Source organism: Crinia signifera, chromosome 1, assembly GCF_055691185.1.
Source record: "Crinia signifera chromosome 1, ASM5569118v1, whole genome shotgun sequence".
NCBI classification, from domain to species: Eukaryota; Metazoa; Chordata; class Amphibia; order Anura; family Myobatrachidae; genus Crinia; species Crinia signifera.
In genome coordinates, this window is record NC_139217.1 from 451578701 (window position 1) to 451604408 (window position 25708).

At 46.4% G+C, this 25708-nt stretch overlaps 1 protein-coding gene across 1 annotated transcript; it reads left to right on the forward strand.

The window, feature by feature from the left end:
- The first annotated feature begins 2076 nt into the window (after positions 1–2076).
- LOC146021046 (UDP-glucuronosyltransferase 3A1-like) lies at positions 2077–25331 on the forward strand. The gene is made up of 7 exons (XM_083154851.1): positions 2077–2588; positions 9803–9904; positions 12289–12403; positions 17255–17789; positions 18991–19222; positions 20871–21090; positions 23138–25331. The coding sequence occupies exons 1-7, from the start codon at positions 2495–2497 to the stop codon at positions 23412–23414; spliced, it is 1575 nt and encodes a 524-aa protein (XP_083010977.1). The 5' UTR covers positions 2077–2494; the 3' UTR covers positions 23415–25331.
- The last annotated feature ends 377 nt before the right edge of the window (positions 25332–25708 follow it).

Sequence of the window (25708 nt, forward strand, 5' to 3'; positions counted from 1 at the left end):
ACACCCACTGCATCAACTGCCATTCCAAACTGACTAATTGACAGTTGGTGGGTGTGGCTCCTCTATTTGAATTTTGGACTGTGCTGGGGACACTGCCAAATCAAGGAATAGCCTACACAACTTTAGAAAGAACTTTCTGCAGAAATGACTTTCTCATTGTCCAGCAAGTAAGTCCTCAGGATATATGGTTCATAAAGCTTGAGCTATCCATATTCACAAAATAATCGGACCCTGGTTCGCCCTACACTTGCGGACATCCGCTTCCCCTGACAGCAAAAACCGCTTCCTTTCTCACGCTCAGACTCCCGTTCACTGCTGCTTCGCCTCAGGCAACAGCTGCTCATCCTGCCCACTTCATGGCTGTCAGATTGTTGGAGAGAAAGACCACATGAAATGATGAGCATGCACAGAAAGGCCATGTCAGGGTTTGTGTCTCTGTGCAGAACCATGCTAGGGGCGAAACGCGTCAGTGGACTGAATGTACAAAACCATAAGTACAAGACTTCCCGGGAAGCTATTGGGGAATCACAGGTGGAACTGTCATTGGCGCAGGAGGTGCACCAGGACTCCCCTGATGACTAAGGGGTCCACTGCTGCCCCTGTCACCCACTTCCTGTCAGCCACTGTTTTTCCCTGTCACCGTCTGCCTCCCCAGTCCTCTCCCTGTTACCCTCTCCCTGTCAACCACTGTATATTATGAACTTGGGTTGGGTTAAAATCCATCACTGTAGTGTATCCAGATGCAGTCTGTGAGACTGCACTGGCTTCACTGTGACTGACAGTGACTTCCTATTGGAAGTCCCACTGGGAGTTCGAAAGCTGTGTGAGGCAGCGTTTGGGCCGTGGGCTGCGTGATGTCATTGCGCGACGCACGCTGTCCCAGGCCGCAATGCACCACTGGTAACGGGTGCACTTGGCTAGATCTTAACCCCCGCTGTGCCTGATCCAACCAGCATCACTGGAGTCAGAGGAGCGGCTGGGAAATTTGAAAAAAAAAAAAAAAAACAGTACATTCTGTACATTTGTTTTTAGCCGGTACAGACCATAAAAAAACGGTATTGTACCGGCTAAATCGGTAAAGTTGGAGGGTATGAATGAAGCCCTGTCCCCAGAACTGCATGCAATTAGCGTATCTTCATTGAGGAGGCGAGGCTAAAATGACCCAATTTGCATATTTAGCACCCCCCTAAAAGAATTGCGGCAATTTAACACTGCCGCTGGGGAGATGCAGGGGGTCCGGTGGTATCCGGGGGGGAAGGGGGGTCGACAGTGAATAGGTCGGCATTGGGAAAGGGTTGTTGACATAAACAAAAGGTTGACATAGTAATGATCGACACATGAAAGGGTCGACATACATTTATTTTTCACTTCTATGTTGACATCCATCAACATTGACCCCAGCTTTCCCTATAGATTGTAAGCTTGCGAGCAGGGCCCTCCTACCTTTTGACTGTCTGTAAATACCCTGTTTGTTGTATCACTGTCTCCTTTGTAAAGTGCAATGGAATATGCTGTGCTACATAATAAACTGTTAATAAATAAAATAAATGAGTGTAACGTGCACGCTCACAGTGCTCCGGGCGCAGTGACTCGCTGCACTTTGCTCGGCACACTTTACCGGTGAATCGTAGTCCACGGGGATCATAAAGTATAAAAAAAAGGTACTTATGTAGTATCTGGGCGTCCGATTTAGAAATCGGATCGGATCGCATCGCATGCGACCAAATCGTATGCGATGCGATGGTCAAGATTTTTCCATAGGATTCAATGTTAAAATGGTCTGAGTCCATTTTAACATAGAATTCAATGTGAAAAAGGGGTCCTTTTCCTTTCCCCACTATCCAAGTGGGCATGGAGTTGGATATAAACCTGTGGCGAGCGTAGCGAGCCACCGAGCCCGAAGCGTGGCGAGCGTAGCGAGCCCCGCGAGGGGACACAGAATACTTTTTAAGAAATATGCGTCCGCTCGCCACGCTTCGGGCTCGGTGGCTCGCTGCGCTCGCCACACTATATAAAATCAACTCTATGCCCACTTGGATAGTGGGGAAATGAACAGGACCTTCTTAACATTGAATCCTATGCAAAATCGCATCGAATCGCATCGCATCGCATCTGATTGTATGCCTTAAGGTAAGGCATACAATCACAAAATCGGCAGCCCAGATACTACATAAGTACCAAAAAAAATGTTTGAAAGAAGAAAAACAAATTGCAAAAAACTCATGTCTATCTTTTCATGTGTCTACCTATTGCTTGTGTTAACATTTTGTCAATGTTAACCTAGTGCATGTCGATCGATTAACTGGAACCCTGTCTCACAGTGATGCAGAAACACAGGCAAAAGTAGTTGTCACTGTAGTGCAGGGGTCTCGGATGAACTGTTGGACCTATGGAATGCTGCTGGCACAATGCCAGGAGAGGCGTGGCTAAATCCTAGACCCTTCCACATTATCCCAGTCACGGCAATGCTGGAGTCACTGTGATTCCTAGAAGAATGGCCGGAGATAGGAAGCGTTCCATCTTCCTCCTCTTTATGTTACAGTTCCCCCTTCTGCAGGGAGCCAAGATATTGACAATGTGCTTTATAGGTGAGTCTTTATGATTGAAATATGTTAAAGGGTTTGTTTCACAGAGGGGAATCCCGTACTGTAATGCAGCTGAGCCTTAATTCCTGTGAATAAAGGGGCATACACACGGGGCGACCCGTCCTCCATGCTGAGTGGCGGGCTTAAGCATTCTGCAGGAGACTCCCTGAAATAGCAGCAATCTCCCTTTCTCCCTCATTAGTCTAGCAATCTCCCTCATTTCACCTAGCCCACATTAAACTGTTACATCATAGTTACCTCCCCTCCTGCATTCTGCAGGAGACTCCCTGACATAGCAGAAATCTCCCTCTTTCCCTCATTAGTCTAGCAATCTCCCTCATGTCATCTAGCCCACATTACACTGTTACATTTTTTGGGGAAAAAGGAATGAGAGACAGATACAGTTACATTGAATCATCTACCAAGTATAGTAGCTCTTACTAACTGCTTTGGGGCTCATGTTCATTTGGATATAAGGCATTTTACAAGATTCTTCTAAGATGTAGCAGTACACACCCACGCTTCTAGGTGCCACGTTCACAATCTGTTTTCACAATTTCTCCATATATGGAACTAGACACCCCCTGTGGGTGGAGCATGACACGCCCCCTCAATGGGGCGATGTGCAAAATTCTATTTCCAACAATAATCTCCCTGAAACTAGTTTTCAAAAGTAGGTAAGTATGCCCCTAGACCAGGCATTTCCAACCACGGTTCTCAAGGCACACCAACAGTGCAGGTTTTAGTGATATCCAGGCTTCAACACAGATGGTTTAACCAGAATCCCTCAGATACTAATTAAGTCACCTGTGCTCAAGCCTGGATATCTACAAAACCTGCATTGTTGGTGTGCCTTGTGGACCCTGGTTGGGAATGCCTGCCCTAGACCAATGTACAGGGTATATGTCTACTAGATATATAAATGAATAGCGGGCAGGAAACCTGTCAGATTACTGTTATACTAAACTTACTACAACAATACTAGTTAATGCAGCCGGTATCCGGTCCTGGGTCGACAACGGCTACGTCAAAAGTCACTAGGTCCACCTCTAGTGGCTGACAGTGACTAGGTTGACACATAAGAATGGTCAACATACCTTAGTTCAGGGGTGTCCAAACTTTTTGCAACGAGGGCCAGATTTGGTGAAGTGTAAATTTGTGGGGGCCGACCATTCAGCCTGACATTCTTTGAATCATTAATCACATCAGAATGGTCCCCCACTCTGCCCCCATTCACTCTATGTCCCCCAGCGTGCCCCTTCACTGTATTTCCCCCAGCCTGCCCCCATTCACTGTATGTTCGCCACTCTGCACCCATTCACTCTGTCCCCCAGCCTTTCCCCCATTCGCTTAATGTCCATCAGTACCTCCATTCATTGTATGTCCCCAAGCCTGACCCTCCTTCACTGTATGACTCCCATTTACTGTATTGCCCCCATTCACTGTATGTCCCTTAGCCTGACTCTCCTTCACTGTATGACCCCACTCTGCCCCCTCCCTTCTCTGTATGTTTCCCAGCCCCTTGTGTGAGCTAGAGGAAGGAGAGGCAAAGCAGGCACTGCAAGGACAGGAGATGTTTGGGCTCCTGCTGCTGCCCTCCCCCGCTCTGCATGCTACAGGAGCAAGCTTGCTGCCCCCCTCCCCAAACACTGCTGTCACTGTGATTGTGGAGTAGGGTGATATACGATTGCAGCAGCAGGGGTAGGACACCAAACACATCTGACTGTGGCTGCCGGCACCTCCTCACTGCAGCAGACAGCAAGGTAAAGGCGCGCTCGCCGGGGCCCCACCTTTAGTGTCCTGTGCTGTGCTTCCCACATCTGATGCTCTGCTGGAGGCTGCGGGCCGCTTGAAATGACATCACGGGCCGCATTTGGCCCCCGGGCCTGATTTTGGACATGCCTGCCTTAGTTCGACAATGACAGAAGATGGACACAAGCATAAGATCCACATGGACATGGTTGACACTCAAAAGATCGACACAAGTTTTTTGTAGGTGTCGACCTAATCACTATGGACCATATACCATATGCAGCCATGGGGTACTTTTACTGAGCAGCTTTTCCTGGGGTTTTGGACCCACAGCAGTGATACTGTTATAATATGGGCATTCTGGATGTTGGCAGTTTATACCACAAGCATACACTGTGCATTCATATTTTTGAAACTGGAGAGCTCCTGAAATAGTATTGTCCAGGTTAGACATACTCGTGACAATAAGCAAGCAAAGGTGCGGATCTGAGGGGGAGGAGCAGCTGTGTGTAGCGGTACCTTGGAGACTTAGTTACTTCACTGTGATAAAAGGTTGACATGAGTATTTAAAAAAAATTTGGGGGGGTTTCCATACGCTATCATCCACGTGGACTACAACTGACAATGGTAAATCCCTGAAGTATGGCTAGGGAAATAAGCCATGTGAGTATACCTGGTTCACTAATTGGAGGTCCATGTTGACAGGTGTTGACAGGTGTTGACATGGACGCCAAAAACTTTTAAAAATCATGTCAACTTTTCCATATGTCAACCTTTTCATCCTGTCGACCTATTGTATGTTGACCTTTTGGTGTCCACCTATTGACTGTTTATCTAGACACTGTCTATCTAATAATCAGCGCCCAAAACAGAGTGGCACTGCAGCTCATAGGATGGTAGTTTAATAACAACCCCAAAGAAAGTACCCCAAAACATTTATTGAATCAAGAACCAGATCCATGCCCCAAGGTAGGTAGAGTACGAATGAGGAGGATAGTGGATAAATTAAATTCAGTTACAAATGAATCCTTTCTTTCTTTAAGTCTAAAAATTAGAATTTATTAATAGAGGTCTTTTCTCTCCTCAGTTGCTGTAAAACAGGCGACAGCTGTTGATCTGGGCCTCACACATATGTTCATTTTAGAGGCTCAGTTATGGCCTTTGCTGCAATTAAAAAGGAAATGCCCAGATTAGCAAACCAAGCACTTCAGCAACAGGAACCGCCACATTTGTGGCTGAAGTGCTTAATTTGTTCAGGCCCCGAAAAACCAAGCTTCCAATGGGCAACAAATAGTATTGTTCATGATAGGCTTAAGGCAGCTAACAGCCATAATAAAAAGAAAAGCATTAGTAACTTCCTTGTACACACCTCCCCACGATAGACTCTCTACAGCCCTCCCCCCCACCATGTCCAGTGCCCGACCTATCTATAGTTATGAAACCTCTTCCTATCTCATTTGTGCCTTCCCATACTCTTAAGATTATCTGCACCTAAGAGCTGTAATGAGGTAGCATAACTGTTGTTACATAACATTCCTGAAGCACCCTGGGAATTACCCACAATATTACCCTTATTAGTACACCGGACAATGCCTGTAACTCTTTCCTCCCCACTTCTCCACCCCCAAATTGATCCTTACCCCAAATCCTACTATTCTCACTACAGGTCCCATAGTATCTAGCTACCCCCATCCCCCTGTCGCCTAGTTTAAAATTTCCTCCAACCCTCTAACCATCGTTCCCCCCAGCACCGCAGCCCCCTCCTCATTCAGGTGCAATCCATCACGGCAGGCTCACACGCTCCGGCTCCCACTCCTCCACTTGCCTCTGCACGAACCCTCCTGCTGCCCGATACAGGAGGTAGCGACGTCGGCGGTTCAGGGTCTCTGTCCTGGTCACTGAGTTTCAGGCGTTCTCTCTGCCCTCATTCCTGGTCCTCTTCCCTCCACTGGTGCCCGGTACTCCTGCACTCGATCCCTTGCCCGGAGACTGGTGCCCGATGCCCTGTACTCCCGAACGCAATGCCCGGTATCTATATTTGCATAAATATGTGCATATATATATATATATATGTGCACCCAGCGTTTGCTTCCTCCTCTGAACTTCCGGCACATCACTCAGTCAGCGCGTCTCCCTCAGTCCTGTGAGCACACAGTTTGATCTTTAGCCTTATTGCTCTTATTGTTCTGTTTTTATAGCTCTGATTTGTTATTTGTTTTTAATGTGACACCTCTACTCCTTTTTTAACATTTTTTAAAGACTTCGGGTGCCCTTTCCTAAACTTTATGCACCTCCCTGGACTGACAACAGCCATAGCACTAATAATTGGTTGCTGCTTCTGCTCTTCCATTCACTGATCATGGTCCAAATCAACTCAGTACTTATATTTATTAATGCAGAAGCATAGCACCTGCTGAGCTTTATTATGAAAACATATCTTATCCAGAAAAACAAAAACAACTTTTTTTTACAGGTTTTTTTTTTTACAACTTTTAAACAAAACTTTTGCAGGCTTCAGCATGCACTATGCACCAATAAAGGGTTAATGTTACCACTGTATTAAGAGCTCTTGGATGAAATATAGATACCGGGCAGTGACAAAAAACTCACCAGTCTGTGCCAAGGATTATGAGCTTTGTGTGCAGTGACAAAAATACAAAACCAGTATGCAGGTGAACAAAGAGCCCTGTTTTCATGTGAAAACCGGTCTGTGGCTGTGAAAACACACAAATATCACTGAATCTGTGTGTTTTTGTGAGATAAAAAAATATTTTTTTCAGGCAGTTCTATAATAGATTATTATAGAACTGCCTAAAAAAAAAAAAAGGTAAAAAATTGTGCTCTCAATAACTTTTTTTGCCAATAATTGGATACCCCCCTAAGAGTCTCAGGGCTAGATAGTGATAAAATGAAGAGTGATAAAGTGCCACTAATAAGCCCCTAACTGCCATGCCACATCCAGTTAGAAAAATGACAGTTATGAGCTGGTTGGTTGGTGGTGTTTTATTAATTTTTTATAAGGCTTTAGTTTAGGGGCTGCCAAACCGCTCCTCGAGATCTACCAACAGTCCATGTTTTCCAGACCACCTGTGAATCTGTAGAATGTGTCAGTTAGGAATGAATGCAGCACATGTTTGAAAATGTGACGGTTCGTAATGACTGCACTTGTGCACCAGCTAGGTGGTCTGGGAAATGTGACGGTTCATAATGGCTGCACCTGTGCACCAGCTAGGTGGTCTGGGAAATGTGACGGTTTGTAATGACTACACCTGTGCACCAGCTAGGTGGCCTGGTAAATGTGACAGTTAGTAATTACTGCACCTGTGCACCAGCTAGATAGTCTGCAAAATATGAACTGTTGGTAGATCTCGAGGACCATTCTAAGCACCCCTGCTTTAGTAAATATCACCCTCAGTGAGGAGTGGACAGTCACATAGGTCAGCAAGCAGTCAGTTTAGCAGTAAGCACACAGCTGCACCCCAGGCCATGTGAAATGGTGTCTAAATCACATTCGTAATGGACTTACATTGAATCCAAAACATGTGCGTTCTGATGCCAGGAAGATGACGTTTTGCCTCATTTTGGAATCCGAACAAGGTGGTGAAAATCCGAGTTGGTGCGGAATTTCCCTCAGATCCCCGAAATTTTGACTCATGGTATGGTACAATGGAAATATTATTTAGTGGCACCTCTAGGCACATGCTTAGGAAATTCACCACTTCTATCCGTCATCTATTGTATGAGTACAGCCTGCCTGCCATGCCTGATAACAGAGAGCAGTAACGTGTAAACTACCTAAAAGCAATAGAAAACATCTTTCTTTTTGTTTACAAACAAAACATATGATAAAATACATTTGTAGTTTAATATGTGCTGCATGAAGGACAGAAGGGGGAGGGTGTTCTGTGTATTGGAAACACTAAAGTACAAGGTTCCCTCAGAGTATTCACTGATATGCAGAAAAGTTGAGAAATGATAGAATGTTATTTTAATTTCCTCCTCACCCCTGAATGGCAGCAGACTAACAATCACTAACAATCATCTGCTGCTGTCCTGCTTCCGACCAGTTTTACACATGCACTAAGTCAGTGATGTAAGTTCGTCCCAGTTGACCGATAAATATTTGTGCCCCCTCCCCCCAATCTATTGGAGTCAGCCACAGAAGCGTTATTGACATCTTTGAATTAACTGATTCAAACTTGCAGGGGAGTATAGGTGCCCCCTTGAGAGCAGGAGCCTGGCGACAGGTGACTCCATGTCCTCCCAGAGATACTCCTCTGCGCTAAGTCATACTTCCCGAATGTCCCTATTTCTGTGGGACAGTCACGATTTTTTCTGACTGCCCCCTGTCCCACCTGGGGGCGGCAGTGTCCAGCGGCGGGAGTGGGAGGGGGACAGTCGGGAGCCCCCCTATCACAGCAGTAAATAGAAGGGATTCACCAGAGACTCCATGGGCAGGGGCTCTGAGAGCGCTAGCTATGCCCCGCCCAATAGCAAAACAGGGTGTTGCTTCCCGTTTGTAGATATTTTCTCAAAGCCATGCCCCCTTTACACGAAACTGCACCCCTTTTGGGAAAGCGCACTGCAGGGCTACGCATCTTGATCCTCCTAATCAAAGTTCGGAGGTATGGAAACGTACAGATAATCCTTCAGCAGACTTTGTACAGAGACATTGGACCCTGAGACGTGTCTACAGATTCCAGATCATAAAATATACACAGAACGGATCAGATTTTCCCTGCACACCAAGGGGAATTACAACAAGATTTGAAAAAATACATGTAGTAGAAAACTCTGACAACTCAGTTACTTATATTTGAAAAGATAGAGGCCCTTATTCTGGTTCACTCGCAAAGTCAAATGCCTTCTCAAATGGACAGAACCATGTCACTGCAGGTGGGGCAGATGTAACATGTGTAGAGAGAATTAGATTTGGGTGGGTAATTTTGTTTTTGTGCAGGGAAAATACTGGCTGCATTATTTTTACACTGCGATATAGATCTCACTTTGAAGTAAAACCCCACCCAAATATAATTCTCTCTGATCATGTTACATCTACCCCACCTGCAGTGCACATGGTTTTGTCCATTTGAGAAGGACTTTGCCTCTAAGAGTGAACCAGAATAACCCCCCATAATTAAAGCTTTATCTTCCTGCATTATTTATCTATGTCTCCTATGCATGAAAAAAAAGGAATACATATGTTCTAGCGTATTGTAAAAGGATTTCATGACCACCAAAGTACGGATATCACACAAAAAAAAAAAATATATATATTTCTTGATCTCCCGCCAGTGAAACCAGGATTCTGAGGCATATCGATGTAAATTGAGCTTTGTTTACAGAACTTTCCAAGTCCTTGAAGAGAGCCCATTAAATTCTCTGTCCCTGATCATTAACCGTGCAGCCGTAACATATGTTCAAATCCATTATTGTGACTGCTTATTTTATATTTCCGATTATAGGTGGAAGTCATTATCTGCTGATGGATGAAATCTCCCGTGTTCTACATAATAACGGGCACGAAGTGCGAATGTTCCTCCAGATCGGGAAGGGCCTGCTCCCAGGTCAGGTTACTCCAGAATAGGTTATAGTGGTTCTATAGTCTTGCAGTGATTGCAGGTTAAGAATCACTTATCCAAAATGCTCGGGACCTAGAAGAATTTTAAACCGGGCCGCCACAAGTAATGTTGGTGCACGGGACTGACCTTCAGCCCGGGCCCCCAGCAGCACCCCCCCTTTGCGCGTCGGCACCCCCCCCTCGCGTGCAGGCACCCCACCTCGCCCACCCCAATTACTTACCAGCGGTGGTATCGGCGGTGCAGCAGCATCTTCTCCCGGGGCTCCCCTGTATCCTAGGCTCGGCGCTCTGCAGGCTGCACTGTGTATTGTGCGATCCTGGCCACCGGCGCCTTGGGTGGGGGCATTTGTGCGGGTGCAGGGGGTAGGGGTGCCGTGCCACTGTGATCAGCTGCCCGGGCCCCTCCAGAGGCTGGGGACCTGGGACAGTTGTACCCCTGGCACCCCCCTGTTGGCGGCCCTGATTTTGGATAACGGATTGTATTTGTGTACAATCTCAGGTACTGAATTTGAATGCCAAGCAATCATTTTCTTGCGCATATATATTGGGTGAGATTTAATAGGATGAGAGATTCAGAAAGTGAGAGATTTGGTAAAAAATCTCCAGTTTTTTTAAAGCGGCAATCATTTACACTGCAAAACCAGTTTGATTTTGCAGTGTAATGATTGCCGCTTTAAAAAAATCTTTACCAAATCTCTCACTTTTTGAATCTCTCATCCTATTATGCAGAGGTGGGGGAACAATTTTCTCTATGCCACCTAATCATTAATATGCGCATGTGCAGGTCTTCAATGCGGGCACCCTTCGGAGACTTGCATAGTCTCCGAGGGCTCTCAACTTGGTACCCCTTCCTCTCCTCTTGGCACCCCTGCTTATGGGGCAGATTGTATGTTATGTGCACTTGTATTCGAACGGCACCAACAATTTAGTGAGGTTGTCAACGATGATTAATGTTCCACAGCAAAAACAGAGGTACTTGTGTATTATCATGGCGCCCATCGCATTGCATACCATAAGGCTTAATATGGTATGCAATGAGATGAGATGAGATGAGATGCGATGGGACCCGATCTTATACAATTTTAAATTGTATAACATTGTATATGGCATACGATGAGATGAGATACGATTTTAAATTGTATAAGCACACTAATGGTTACTTTCGATGTTTATTGGCCCCCATATAAGATTTTTAATTGTATAAGCACCATAATGGGTGCTTACAATGTTAAATGCACCCCCACGCCACCCCCACTATCAACGCCAACCTGAAGCGTGGCGAGCGCAGCGAGCCCGCGAGGGGTGGCAGTACGCGTCCTCTGACCTTTTCATACCCCCACTATCCATGTCGGCGTGGAGTTGATTATATATAGTGGGGCGAGCGCAGCGAGCCACCGAGCCCAAAGCGTGGCGAGCGGACGCGTAATACATGTAAAGTAAAATGCGGACCCTCGCGGGGCTCGCTGCCCTTGCCACGCTTCGGGCTCGGTGGCTCGCTGCGCTCGCTACACTATATAAAATTATTAGGGTGCTTATACAATTAAAAATCTTATAGTGGGGCCAATTAACATTACAAGCACCCATTATTAATTATACAATTTAAAATCGTATCTCATCTCATCTCATCTCATTGTATGCCATATACAATGGTATACAATTTTAAATTGTATAAGATGCCATAAGATGGAAATCGTGGGCGCCGTGCTAATACACAAGTACCAAAACAGACAAAAGTTTTGGAAAATTACAATCGAGCCATCACCATTGAGCATCTCATTGAGCAGAAATGGTAAATATCGACAGAGAGACTGCGAGGCAAGTTTTACGTCATGGACATACCATGACACAACTTTGTGCCAAGATGGTTCCAAGGCTTCACATGGCCAACCAGAAAGAAAATGAAAAGAACAATTGTACAGACATTTTGGAACAAATTCAAGCAGATTCACAATTTTTAGATGAAGGTATTACCTGCAAAAAACATGGATCTTCCAGTGCGATCCTGAGACAAAGCTCCAGTCCATGCTCTGGAAAATCACCATCACAGGGAATACAGAAAGCACGCCAAAGCAAATCCAAAGCCAAAGCCAAGTTAATTGTTTGCTTTGATATCAAGGGTGTTATTTGAATCAACGGTACTACAAAAATGTTCAAAAAGATTCAGAAGAAAGAGGCTAGAGGTGTAGAGAAATGGTTCCATCCTGCGTCAGGACAGTGGATCAGCTTTCTCTGAAGCAGTTTTTGTCTGAATCAGGCTCATTGTGGGATTTTATATAATCAAATTAATATACAAACTTTATGCTGTTTTTGATCAAGTATTGTTTCCATTTTGCTCTAATTAAATGACTGTATGCTATATTTTTGATGTAGGTTACAAGTTACCGCCCAGCCCTTATCCAGTGTCCACATTTTCCCTTGATGAGAACTATCTTAATGAATACCAGCAATTTTTTACGGCCAGCCAGAAGGAGTATCTTGCCGGCAGGTATGGTGACAACTCCTTTCGGGTTTTGGATACTAAGCTTGAAAAGTGATAAAATGGAGAGTGATAACACACCAGCCAATCAGCTCCTACCTGCCATTTTTCAAACAGTCTGTGACATGGCAGGTAGGAGCTGATTGGTTGGTGGTTTATCACTCTCCATTTTATCACTTTTCAAGCTTAGTACATCTGGCCCTTAATCTTCTATAACTTTGCAGTTTATTTAATTGATGAGTAATTATATAGTGTTCACTCTAGCATTTAGAGTGGGCAGGGCGACGGGGAGCCGACTGGGCCCGCCGATGTCACTGCTGTGGGCGGTCCCGGGACGCCGATGTCGTCAAAGGGGGCGTGCCCGGGCAGCGACGTCATCAAAGGGGGTGTGCCTGGCCACCGCCATCACCAAAGGGGGGCGGGCCTGGCCCCTCCGAATTCACTGAGCTGCTGGGGAAGCACCGGGCATCGCCGTCTACGGCGGCGCTGGGCTTCCCCGTGAGGCTGTTTTAGCGGGGTGCTGCTAGAGGGGCAGGGCGTAATTTGCCCTTTAAAAATCGGGCAGGGGCGCAGCGTCCCGCTAAAAAAGCCTAGCGGGAACACTAATTATATGCAAGTGATAGATTCTATCTAGAGGGGTAAATTTTCTAAGATGGGAGTATTGAAGATGAGATGTTGCCCATAGCAACCAATCAGCTTTTACTTCTTATTTAGTACCTTCTAGGCGATAATAGAATATGATTGGTTGCTATGGACAACATCCCATCTTCAATAGAACTCCCATCTTAGTAAATTTACCCCTTAGAATCAATGTCCTAATTTGAAGGGGGGGGGTTTTGCACTGAAAGCAAAGTTTTTTCTCCGTTTTCCATCTAGTAATAGCATGCAGGGTATAGCAGGACCACTGGCGTATATGGGGGCTGATTCACACCCGCTCGTAGCGGGCCCAATTCGTCCCCGTGAATATGTGCAAGTGCAAACCCCAGGAGTAAACTGCTTCGGCGAGTCTCACTCTCACTGAGCCATTCGTTCCAAGAGGCGGAAGGGGGTGGGCAGGAGAACGCTCAGCATTTTATGGGCGTACCCCTGCAGACTCCGGAGTGATGTCAGTGCCCCTACCGAATACGGAGGACAGCGTTCAAAGTCCTGGCTGACTTTTCATTACGATTAGAGGACAAATCGTTCGATGGTGAGCGACCATCGGATGGGTTTTCTTTTGTTCGGCCGCATGCGAGTGGATTTGTTAAGCATACATCCACTCACAGTGCAGGGATTCACTCAGCAGGGGGTGGGGGGGGGGTGGTGTTAGCCAGGGCGGAGTTTACCTGCTCACCAAGCAGCTAATATATTCTGCCTAGCGATCAGGAAATGGACAAAACCATATGCACTGCAGGTGGGGCAGATGTAACATGTGCAGAGAGAGTTAGATTTGGGCGGAGTGTGTTCAAAATGAAATCTACATGCGGACGATGTCTTATTAACACTCACCCACCCCCAATCTTCTCTGTCTGCTCTATATTCCATTATAAACGTATATGGCTATAAGATCAACTACTCTAAATCCGAAGCCCTGTCTCTACATATCCCCCAAGAATTAAAAATCTCCCTCGCCTCTACCTTCCAATTTAAATGGCAACCTCGTAAAATTAAGTACCTGGAAGTCTATATAACCTCACGCTACGAATTTCTATATGCTGAAAACTACCCACGTCTCTTAAATAAACTCAATAAGGATGTTGCACTCTGGAAAACCTATATTATCTTATGGCTAGGTAGGATTATAACTACAAAAATGACTATCCTCCCCTAACTTCTCTATTTCAGACACTCCCAGTAAAAGTCCCAGAGAAAGTATTGCGGGAAATTCAAGCATCCTTATCCAGATTTATTTGGACCGATAAACCCCCTAGGTTGGCTTTCAACACTCTTAAACTTCCCAGAGCAGCAGATGGCCGAGGATTACCCGATGTCAAGTTATACTACTTAGCAAGCCACTTAAGCCAAATAGCTGCTTCATTCGCGCCAACGGGTACACTAGCATGGTTAGACTTAGAATCCTCAGTGTTGGGGATCCGCTCCCTCGGTTCCATTTGGGGCCTATCAAAAACCTCAAGACAGCCCATCAGGTGCCTGCTTCCACCATCAATCTCTGGAACTACTCCTCCCCCAAATTTAGCCTCTCTTCCTCCCCCTCCCCCATCACACCCCTCTGGGACAACCCAGAGTTCCACCAGGATGTGCAACTAACCATTTTAAATCGTGGTCTAAAGTGGGTATCAGATTGATATCAGACCTCTACGTTAAGAATTCGCTGGTCTCTCTAGATGACCTTAAAACTAAATACCCCTCACTGTCACCCCTCTTTTATGAGTATTTTCAGATCCGCCACTTTGTTAATTCAATCTTCCACACCAGACCGATTGTAGCTCCTACCCTATTTAAAAGGGAATGTATCGTGAACCCAATAGGAAGAGGGATGATCTCCCGAATATACTCTATCTTGATAGAAGCCACAGCTCCCAAGCGGACCCGCCATGAGCTGGAGTGGGAGAGGGATCTTGGTCCACCCCCAGACGATCTGTGCTGGGGCAAGGTGAGAGAGGGAATTGCCAAAAGCTCAATTTCCACACGCATAAAAGAAACCTCCTATAAACTGTACTATAGGTGGTATTATACTCCTGATAGATTGTCCAAAATCTTTCCCTCGGCTACTCCGGTTTGTTGGCGGGACTGCGGGAGAAAAGGAACTCTCTACCATATCTGGTGGACTTGCCCTGTCATAGCCACCTTTTGGTCCCAGGTTCAAGACCTGTTGGGGTCCCTTTCTGGCACTACAATTACCCTGGACCCATGGTCCTTTTTACTAGAACGTCCGGTGCAAGCCTCCCCCTCGCCTCAGGCAAATCCTCCACCCGCCGCCCGATGCACCCCTCCGCGCGCGCACTCTGGGGGGTGGGGGGGTTTACGTGTGTTACTGCGGCAGGCGCACGGCCTCTGGAGGCGGGGGGGGGGGGGAGGATGGACGGGACTGTTTTGCGGGCAATACCACAGCGGGCACCCGCGCTCCGGGGGGTGTGTGTGTATGTGCGGGCGGATACTGCTGGCGATACCGTGTCCAGGGGGGAGGAGGGCAGCGTTGATTGATGGGCGGGATGGGGGGGGGGGGGGAGAGGGAAGCCCACTGTCTATGGTACCTCTATGGTACCTCTCCTCGGCGGCTCAGTACCGCCCTCCAGTGGCCGGCGCCCTAGGTAAATGCCTAGACCTGCCTGGTGGTGGCGCCGGCCCTGAGCCCGTCCCTTCCAGAACCTAGACCCCCACATGAATAAACTGTTCTCCCATGTGCTAGCCGCTGCAAAATCACTTAGGGCCTTATTCTGATCGGTGCGGCCCGATCAGAATATGCGGCCACGACCGTGCAGGCGAATCCCCGCCTTCCATACGGATCGCCACCTGCCGTCCATACGCGGATATGTGGCGATCCGCATGAAATTGGACGGGGATACGCCTCCTCCGTCGTGGGAGCAGCCCCTGCATTCGATGGTCGCCGAACATCGAATGCAGGGCCGCACGCTCCACCAGGTCCCGCCACACAAGACCACACGGACACTTGTCCGTGTGAAATCATGTATGGGGGCGGGCAGCTGACATCCGGCGATGTCAGATGCCCGCCCCGTACCCACGCGTCACGGCCTCATTACCATGCATACGCCCCGCGTTTGCATGGGAACGCCCATGGGCGTATGCATAGGGTAATGAGGCTAAGTAGCCCCTCACGCCCCTCTACGCCCCCTGTGCGGCGTATAAAGAATCCGTGCGGCGAAATCGCCTGCACATGCGCAGAGTGACCTCTGCACATGCGCAGACGAACAACATCGGCGGGCCGTCCGCATGCGGGAATATATGCACCGATCAGAATAAGGGCCTTAATCTCTCCCCCTACCCTATAGGCACTAAATAACTATATTGGATATATAGCAAATATGGAAAAGATCAGCTTTTACCTCCACGACTGCCCCCAGAAATTCGCCCTAATCTGGAATCCCTCGCTACTAGCAAACCATCCTACCCCTAACCGTGTATATCAGCCCACATGAGAACTGTCGGTGCCCTTTTGATGTCCTGCCCTCGGATCCTCCTCCTGCCACAATGTTCCTGAGATATGGTTAATATAACGTTTGGATGTCTTCTCAGTTGTAATCATCAGACCTATTCGTATTTTACTACTCATCACTGCTCTCGAGCGTTCTGGCACCCACGAATTCATCATAACCTAATTATTGCTCGCATACACAACCTGACCCTCCCCCCTCCCCCCTTCTCCTTCCCCCCCTTTGTCTTCTCTGTCCGTACAATTGTTGTATCAAAATGTTTGAGCTATCTGCGTATAGCTATCACTGTTCTATTATGCAAATTGTTCACTTAGCTCTACAAGTCTAAAGAAAGAGTTTAAAAAATCAAATCTAAATTGCAGTGTAAGAATGAAGCAGCCAGTATTCACCCTGCACAGAAACAAAATAACTCTCCCAAATCTAACTCTCTCTGCACCTGTTACATCTGCCCCACCTGCAGTACAGCATGGTTTTGTCCATTGGCAAACAAAGGGCCTGATTCAGACCTGTCTGCTAGGCTGCATATATTCACAGCCTAGCAAACAGTTCAGCGCCGCCCTGCTGGATCCTGTCCACAATGCTGGCTCTGCTGATTGGAGGGCTGTGGGTTGGGTGTGTGTGTGTGTGTGTGTGTGTGTGTGTGGGGGGGGGGGGTAGATTTTCTAAAGACTCTTATGTTCTTATGGAATGATTTCTATTTTATTTTATGATTCTGTTTTATTTGATGTTTTTTCATCTTCCTTTACAGAAGCGGGCTACAGAACTTTTTGGAATTTCTGGGCGAGCTGTCTTACCAGTGCAACGTCACATTACACCAGTCCGATATTTTACACTTCTTGCGGAACGAGCACTTTGACATCGCCGTGATAGAAGCGTTTAACCCTTGCACTTTTCTGGTCTGTGAGAAGTTGGGGCTTCCGTACATTGCCGTATTTCCAGGGGGCTTCGGCAACGCCTTGCAGGTGGGAATTCCCACTCCACTGTCCTATGTTCCGCTATTCCAGACTCAGCTCACTGACCGCATGGATTTCTTTGGACGTTTGAAAAACACTTTCATGTTCTTGGGATCTCACATCGTGCGGGCAAAAATTGACTCCCTGTTTGACAATGTCATCGAAGAACATTTTCCGGTTGGGTCCAGACCATCCATAGCCGACCTGCACCTGAAAGCCGAGCTGTGGCTGTATAATACAGACTTTACCGTTGAGTTTGCTCGGCCGCTTCTGCCTCACGTTCAGTGTATTGGGGGAATATTGTCCAAACCTGCAAAACCAGTATCGCAGGTGAGTATTATTTACCGTATGAGTACTCAATATTGGAATCTTAAAGAAATAGTAGAACATGTATTTAACTTTTTTCCTTGGTGTGTTTTTGTAACCAAGTGTTAATGCTCTGAATGCCTGGGAAACGGTCATTAGTTCGACAAGCTTTGGGTCGACAAGCATTGGGTTGACACCATTACTGTAGGTCGACATGCAAAAAGGTTGACGTGGGTCTAGGTCGACATGCGTGTAGGTCAGCATGCCATTACATCAACACAAGCATTAGGTTGACATGGGAAAGGTCGACATGGGGGTTTTCACTGCTTTTTGAGCGACATGTGCCGACAGGCGGTATTTCATGCCCTACCATCCACTAGGGCGTGGTGGGAGAATAAAATAGTGTGCCGAGCGTAATGCCCGAAGCATGGCGAGCGCAGTGAGCCATGCGAGGGGACGCGGTGCTACAGTTCAGTGTCTATGTCAACTGTGTTGACATTTGGGTCAAAACACAGAGAAAACCCCCATGTCGACATTTTGACTATTGACCTTGCCCACGTCGACCTAATGCTTGTGTCGACCTAATGCTTGTGTCAACCTAATGACATGTCGAACTGCACGCATGTTGACCTAGATCCATGTCAACCTTTCTGCATGTCGACCTAATGGTGTCGACCCAATGCTTGTCGACCTTACTGCTGTAGACCTAATGATCCATACCAGAGTGCCTAATGAAGGTATTTTGCACATACAAAGGGCCTAGTTCAGGCTTAAAATGCTACCTGGGAATAGTAGAGACAAGCTACTAGTGTCCATCAAAGGAGGAGAGTCCCAGCTTTTGGAATATATCCTCAGAAAACAGAACCTGAAATATCTCACTGGGAAGAGCAATTAACAGGCTTGGATGGGGACCACTGCTGTGAAGTCAGATATCTCCGGTTCCCAAGGGCCGATTTTTACAATTCTTGTACCCATGGAAAGAGGGGACCCTCAGCTTTCAGACTAGGATCCTTAGACTCCTGGGGGGTTTCTGGGTACTCAGAACCCCCCCCCCCCCCCCTCCCTGCGTGCGCCACTGAGTACTCCAGGCAAGAGCTTCTTGCTAAGGTTTAGGAAAAATGATATTCAACATTTGCCAATTTAGATATTAATAAATCTATATATATATATATATATATATATATCTTATTCAGCCCTGTCTAAGCTCTATATTCTGTCTGTGCAGGAACTGGAAGACTTTATAGCACAGTCTGGGGAGTCTGGCTTTATCGTCGTGACGCTGGGCTCTATGATATCCTCACTCCCTCTAGTGGAGTTTGTAAAGGAGATGAATGCTGGATTTGCTAAAGTCCCACAGAAGGTTATCTGGAGATTCCAGAGATCAGAATGGCCGGAAGAGGTAGAAATCGCTCCTAATGTGAAAATCATGGACTGGCTGTCCCAGAATGATCTCTTAGGTGAGAATCCTGTAGCATTACCCAACACAAACATACCTAGATCTCTATCTAGCTTGTGATTTTTAATGAATAGACATTACACCCAGTAATAGCAAAATGCTGTAAGTTTCCTTGAACATGAGGGTGACATTTTCTCATACCCTCCATTTGTACCGATTTAGCCTATGCAGTACCGTCTTTTAACGGTCTGTACCGGCTAAAATAAAGTTTACCGATTGTACTGGTTTGTTTAGGAGAAGCTCTGGTTGACTGAGGAACTCCCGGGAGTTGTAGTTTAGCAGTGCCAGTGACTGACTGTAGATTGGTCCCCACCTCTGCTACACTGCAACCAGCCACTACGACACAAGTGGCCGCCGCTGTAGGGATCAAAGAATGGGCTGCGTGACATCACCGGCGGGAGGCCTGAAGTGTCATAGCATGGAGAACCCTATCCGGCAGAGGGGACAGAGGCTAAATACTCTGACTGTTAGAGTTAGGGACAGCCAGCACAGTGTTATCTTTATTTTATAATTGGGATACGTTAGTGGATAGCAAAATGGTGTTGGCTACACCCCATATATATGGCCACACCCCCTGTACCAGTTTTTGAGTTGGAGATGTTGGAGGGTATGATTTTCTTCACCTCTTTGTTACTGAAGCTCTCCAGGTTGGCTGCTCTGCCTCTACTGCTTGGTCTCTGGCTGCTCTGCCTCTACTGGTTGGTCTCTGGCTGCTCTCCTCCTATTGGTTGGTCTCTGGCTGCTCTGCCTCTACTGGTTGATCTCTTGCTGCTCTCCTTCTACTGGTTGGTCTCTGGCTGCTCTGCCTCTACTTGTTGATCTCTTGCTGCTCTCCTTCTACTGGTTGGTCTCTGGCTGCTCTGCCTCTACTGGTTGATCTCTTGATGCTCTCCTTCTACTGGTTTGTCTCTGGCTGCTCTGCCTCTACTGGTTGGTCTCTGGCTGCAGTTATAGTAACCTATAGGAAGCAGCCTACACCTTTCACCAATCACAGCTTTCTTGATGGTTACCAGAGTATGACAGCAAACACTGATCACTAGAGGGAGCTAGGGAGAACCATTGGTAGATAAACCATTAATGGTGCCTTCAGTGATTACCATCAATCGCATGAAACCATTGCTGGTGAACCATCAATAGTTAGCACCCCTCTATGTCTAACGCTGCTGGGGACCACACGCAATCCACTTTCAGGGGTTGAGATCAGTGTCCCGCCAGAGCTTGGGGCTAAGATTTATGTAGCCGCTGTTATTAGAAAAAAAACAAAGAGAAAAAATAGATTCACTAGTTGGACATCATTGGCAGAGAATCATTGGATTTACAGCATCGATGGCAAAATCATTGGGCATTGGCAGTGAACCATCAATTAATGTTAAGCACTGATGGCCGATGGTCAGTAGCGGGATCTTCAGTAAGCCAGAGGAAGTGATGTCCCTCCTCCGCTACCACCAATGTTGGGAGGTATGGCAAAGCCACTGGTTGGCTTCTCAATAGAACTTCAGGCAGCAGCACTCATAGTGGTGGCGTACACATGTGCAGCTGCAGCGGTATGACCGCACTGTGCTCTCTCTCTCTTTGATGTGGTTACTATGATCAATAATTATTTTGGAACCTCCATAACGCAATTTTTGGCATAAATCCTATTATTGCAGGACACCCTAAAGTCCGTCTTTTGGTGACACATGGAGGACTGAATAGTTTGATGGAGGCAGTGTACCACGGAGTTCCTGTTTTAGGGATCCCACTTTTTGGCGACCAGCATGACAACGTGATCCGAGTGAAAGAGAAAAACATGGGAACATTTATTCCACCTGATCAAATACAGTCTGAAAACTTTGCACAAACTATTCTGGAAATAATAGAAAATAAAAGGTACATACATGTAATTACTGATGATAACAATAATAATAATAATAATAATAATAATAATACGGGTGTTATCCACTTTACTAGCTAATATTTTTCAAAAACTGCTCAGAAATTATTATTTTTAATGATTGAATTAGGTTAAGATCATCTGTTTAAAACTTACATAACACAATTTAATTTAAAAAATGTATTTTTTTTTTAAATATTGTTTTCTGTATGAATAGTTGTAGTGCAGTCCGATAAATATAAAATAAATATATTTAATCTAGACCAATAATAACATATAGTAATTAAAAGAAATCTGCATTCACAAGGAAGTAAGGAATTAGCACATTAAAAAATCCCTCCAGCATTTCTCACCAGTCAGTCGGCTGGGATAGCTGCAACTTATCTCTTCCCTGATAATAAAGCAAAATAACTTTAGCACTTCTCACTGGTCAGTCGGCTGGTATAGCTGCAACTTATCTCTGCCCTGATAATAAAGCAAAATAACTTTAGCACTTCTCACTGGTCAGTCGGCAGGTATAGCTGCAACTTATCTCTGCCCTGATAATAAAGCAAAATAACTTTAGCACTTCTCAATGGTCAGTCGGCTGAATTTGTTTCAGTGTCTTAATTCATAAACTGTTCCACTGCTTGCCATTTACAAAACAACCAGTATATTAAAATAAAATATGTTCTCTGCTTATATGATGAGCTAACATAGAAACATAGAATGTGACGGCAGATAAGAACCACTTGGCCCATCTAGTCTGCCCCTTTTTTAAACATGTTAATTCAATTAATTAAGTATATGGCAATTATCGGCCAGCAATGGGAGGGGAGGGTCCCAGGATTTTGTCAGTCCCGGGCCCCGCAATTTCTGACGGCAGCCCTGTATGCATGAAAAAGGGCTTTTACTTCCAATTATTATAAGGGCTTTTTAACATCAATAGTTTTTTATTGAAAAAAAAATCAGTTTTATATTGGTTACAGAAAGAAGAGAGGGAACCTTGGGGGAGGGAATAGGGGAAAAGGGGAGGTATCAGGGTACATTCAAGATACGGCATAGATCACATTACACATGACAAATCTCATGAACAACAGTCTGTTATATAGCGAACAGAGTACGTGGACACATGCTGTTGGCCCTGAGGCCCAGTAAGACAATATGGAAACTGAGTTCAGATAGGGGTATGGGGCTTAACAAACAGGAAAGTTATATAGGTAATCAACAATCTCCGCGGTTAGGTGGGAGGAGTTTCGTTCAGACTAAACTGGAGTGGATCAGTATAGGAAGAGCTTGGGAAATATTGGGCTCCTTCACCGTCAGTCACGTACGTGTGCCACAGAAGCCACGCCCATGAGAGGAGGAGGCCGTATATGATTACGGGATATATTTGGTTTCCATGAGAAAGTGGAAGTTTGTTTTCAGGATAACTTTCAGTAGTGGCGGAGGGGCAGATTGCTTCCAATGTTGGGCTAGGTTGGCGGGGGAAGCGATAAGGATATGGCCTAACACATATCTGTGTTTGGAGGGAATAGTGTGGGGGATGACATGGAGCAGTGCTAGAGCTGGGTCGGGCAGTACACTCATCTTGAGTACTGTATTGATTAGAGCGGAGGCCTCCTTCCAGTATTTTTGTATTGCTGGGCAGGACCAGAAGATATGGTAAATGTGCCCCATATTACCGCATAGTTGGTGGCACTATCTTTAAAGTGATGTCTTCAGAAAGATGGCCCCTGGAAGGAGGACAGCAGAGAGTCTGGCACAGGGGTTGGGTATGAATGGTCGCTAGTTATCATGTCGACACATCATTTGCCTAATCATGAGCATCCTCTGACTGTTGACATTTCACATGGTCATTTTCAGATGTTGACCATGTGAACCTGTCTTTCAGGTCTGATGGCACCTATCAGTAGTTTGAGGATGTCAAACTGATGCCTGTCGACAGATTGAACCATGTCAACATTCTGATATTGACATTGTGAAAAGCAAGAGCAATGATGTCAGGTGTTAGGTTCTGGATTAGTGATATTATTAACTCTTGTTCTCTCCCTGTCTCCACAGCTATAAAGCAGCAGCAATGAAGCTGAGCGCCATCAGGAAGTCTGCTCCGTTCCTTCCAGACCAGCAGTTATTACGGTGGGTGGAACACATCATCCAGTCAGGAGGAGGCGGCCATCTTCATCCCTATGCTTATCAGCAGCCCTGGTATCAGCAGTACATGCTGGATGTCATTGTATTCATCACCATCTGTCTCGCTGTGACGCTCTACCTCATTGTGACATTATTCCGGGTTCTTATCAGGAAACTGCGCTCTCCTGGGAAACGCAAACAAAATTAGCAACGTGCGGCTGCCGGTTTGTAATATAACGTCTGTACCGGGGCAATACGGAGGAGGCTGCGCTACCGACACAGATGTGCCGGCTCTGCAAGATGGATGTGAATGAAAATAAACTGTTGGACGTGTCATTTAGGGACATCACTATGAGGCTGTTCTGGGGATTGCAGACATCAATTTTCAATTCCTGATTGATAATTGAAGACAGACATGGTGGAGAGTGAAGGAGTGGTGTCAAAATGGCACAATTGCCGCAAGGTGATGAAGCCTAGTAATGTCGCTCACGGTCTCTATTCTCTGTCGTGGGGGGGGGGGTATGTATGTGTGTGTGTATGTGTGTGTTTCTGGGTACTCAGAAACCTTGCTTGCGTGCGCTACTGCTGAGATGCAGTAAAATTCTGACTGGCGGGGGCGTGGCCTGGCCAGCAACGAGAGCGGGTGCGGGGAGTGAGAGCTCCGACCAAATCCTGTATTTATATCCTGCCCCGGGACCCCCGAGAACCGCATACTTACCCCGACTGGCTCCGGAGCTGCTCCTGTGTCTCCTGCATCGCCTGTGATTCTCCTTCGAGTGCGGGCGCCATATTGGATCCTCTGGCTGGGCTCCGGTGCTTCCGGAGTGCGGTCCCGCGACTTGACTGCGCTGGTGCACACGTTCGGTGTCAGGGCGGGTGAGGGCGCCTGGTGACCCTCCGGAGAATTGGCGGTGGAGTGCGGGAGTTGTCTCTGTTGAGGCACGCTGCTTGGCCGCACGGAGACGCCGACGTCATCTTCCCTGCCTGGCTCCTGGGCTGAGGTACCTGTGCCGAGTTACTCCAGTGTATGCTGGGTTCCACATGCGCCCCTGATATATTTGGAGCCATTGAGGTGGGGTCTATTTTGTGGTGAGGTGTTCATCTGTGCCGCAGGTACTAATCACCTGCTGGACTACATACTTGTGGATGTGTGGTGCCTCTCAGGTGCTGTCTGCAACTTGAAGGTCTCCTCTTAGTGGCTCTGAATTAACTCAGTACTGCTCCATTTACTGTCACTTGCCAGTGCATTCTGATATTGAGGCGGTGTGTGGTGTGCTAGCCATCACTAACTTGCCTCCACTACTACTTTGGAGCGTGCTTTAGTTTTAAAATTTCAGCGATGTCTGACACTCTACACCAAATCCTTGAAGCCGTTCTTGCTTCCACGCGGAGGATCCTTGCTGCTTTCGCTGATAAAAATAATGCTTTCTCACATCCTGTGCTTGAGCTACAAGTACCTGCTATAAAGACACCCCTGCTGGATCTACCTTGTCAAATGGAGACTCCCCCTGATATCTCTACTACGGTTTCATCTTCTGTGATGGATTTCGTGAAGCCCTGTCCTACACCTCTAACGGCTGCACTATCGACAGATGACTCCCACCTTGCGGGCTCGCCTTTATATCCTTGGGAAGGAAATAGATGTATGCTTGAATTTGAGATGTCCTGGTGTATTTTGCCTAATTGCTATGCAAATGGTGAGGCTCACCCCAGATTGCTTTATTTCTATCTACCGACGACTGCACGACTATGGGACCTTTTGCCTAAGAGTTTTGGTCACTATCCTGAATGTTCCTACGATGTTGGGGAAGAGCATGGTGACATTTCTTTCATATTTCATGGACTTGAGGACTGGCCGGATTAACGATACACACTGTACTGATTTTCATCATATCCTCTTTTCTTTTAATTAACGATATCTGTACATTGGTGATGTTGCTTTATTTACATATATCCTGTTGGTAATTTTGCTATAGATATCTCCAAAATCTAAAATCTAATCCAGTATCATATATTAGGTATGATAATCGCACTGTTATTGAGTAATATGGTGGGAGAGCTGGATTTCAATCCGTTTACGCTTAGGGTCTGCGCCCATGGCCCCTGACATATCCTTTTTATAATATCCTGGAACTGTGGGGGGGGGGTGGGGGGGGGGGGTTATTTAGTTTAGTATAGTTCAGTAAGGGTAAGGGGGTAGTACGGTTAAAGGGATCCAAGTACGCCTTAGTTGGGGGTGGGTTTTACAGGGTGGGGGGTTATATGGGAGGTTTGCTTTGGGGGGTTTTCTGGGTGGTTTTATTTAATGGGATCCAGGTACGCCTTAGTTGGGGGAGGGTTGTACAGGGTGGGGGGTTTTATGGGAGGTTTGATTTGGGTTTTTGGGGGTATTATTTTGTTAGGGTTAGTGGGTTTAGACTTTCCGACAGTAGACTAATTCTCCGACAAATCTCTCACATATTGTTACTGTACCATTTATAAAAATACTATGTGATTATGACA

Excerpts from the sequence above, each read along its gene's own strand:
- LOC146021046 (XM_083154851.1), top strand. The coding sequence starts at position 2,495 with ATGGCCGGAGATAGGAAGCGTTCCATCTTCCTCCTCTTTATGTTACAG. Across the intron at positions 19,223-20,870 it reads GTCCCAGAATGATCTCTTAG|GACACCCTAAAGTCCGTCTT; the intron begins GTGAGAATCCTG and ends CTATTATTGCAG. Across the intron at positions 21,091-23,137 it reads GAAATAATAGAAAATAAAAG|CTATAAAGCAGCAGCAATGA; the intron begins GTACATACATGT and ends CTGTCTCCACAG.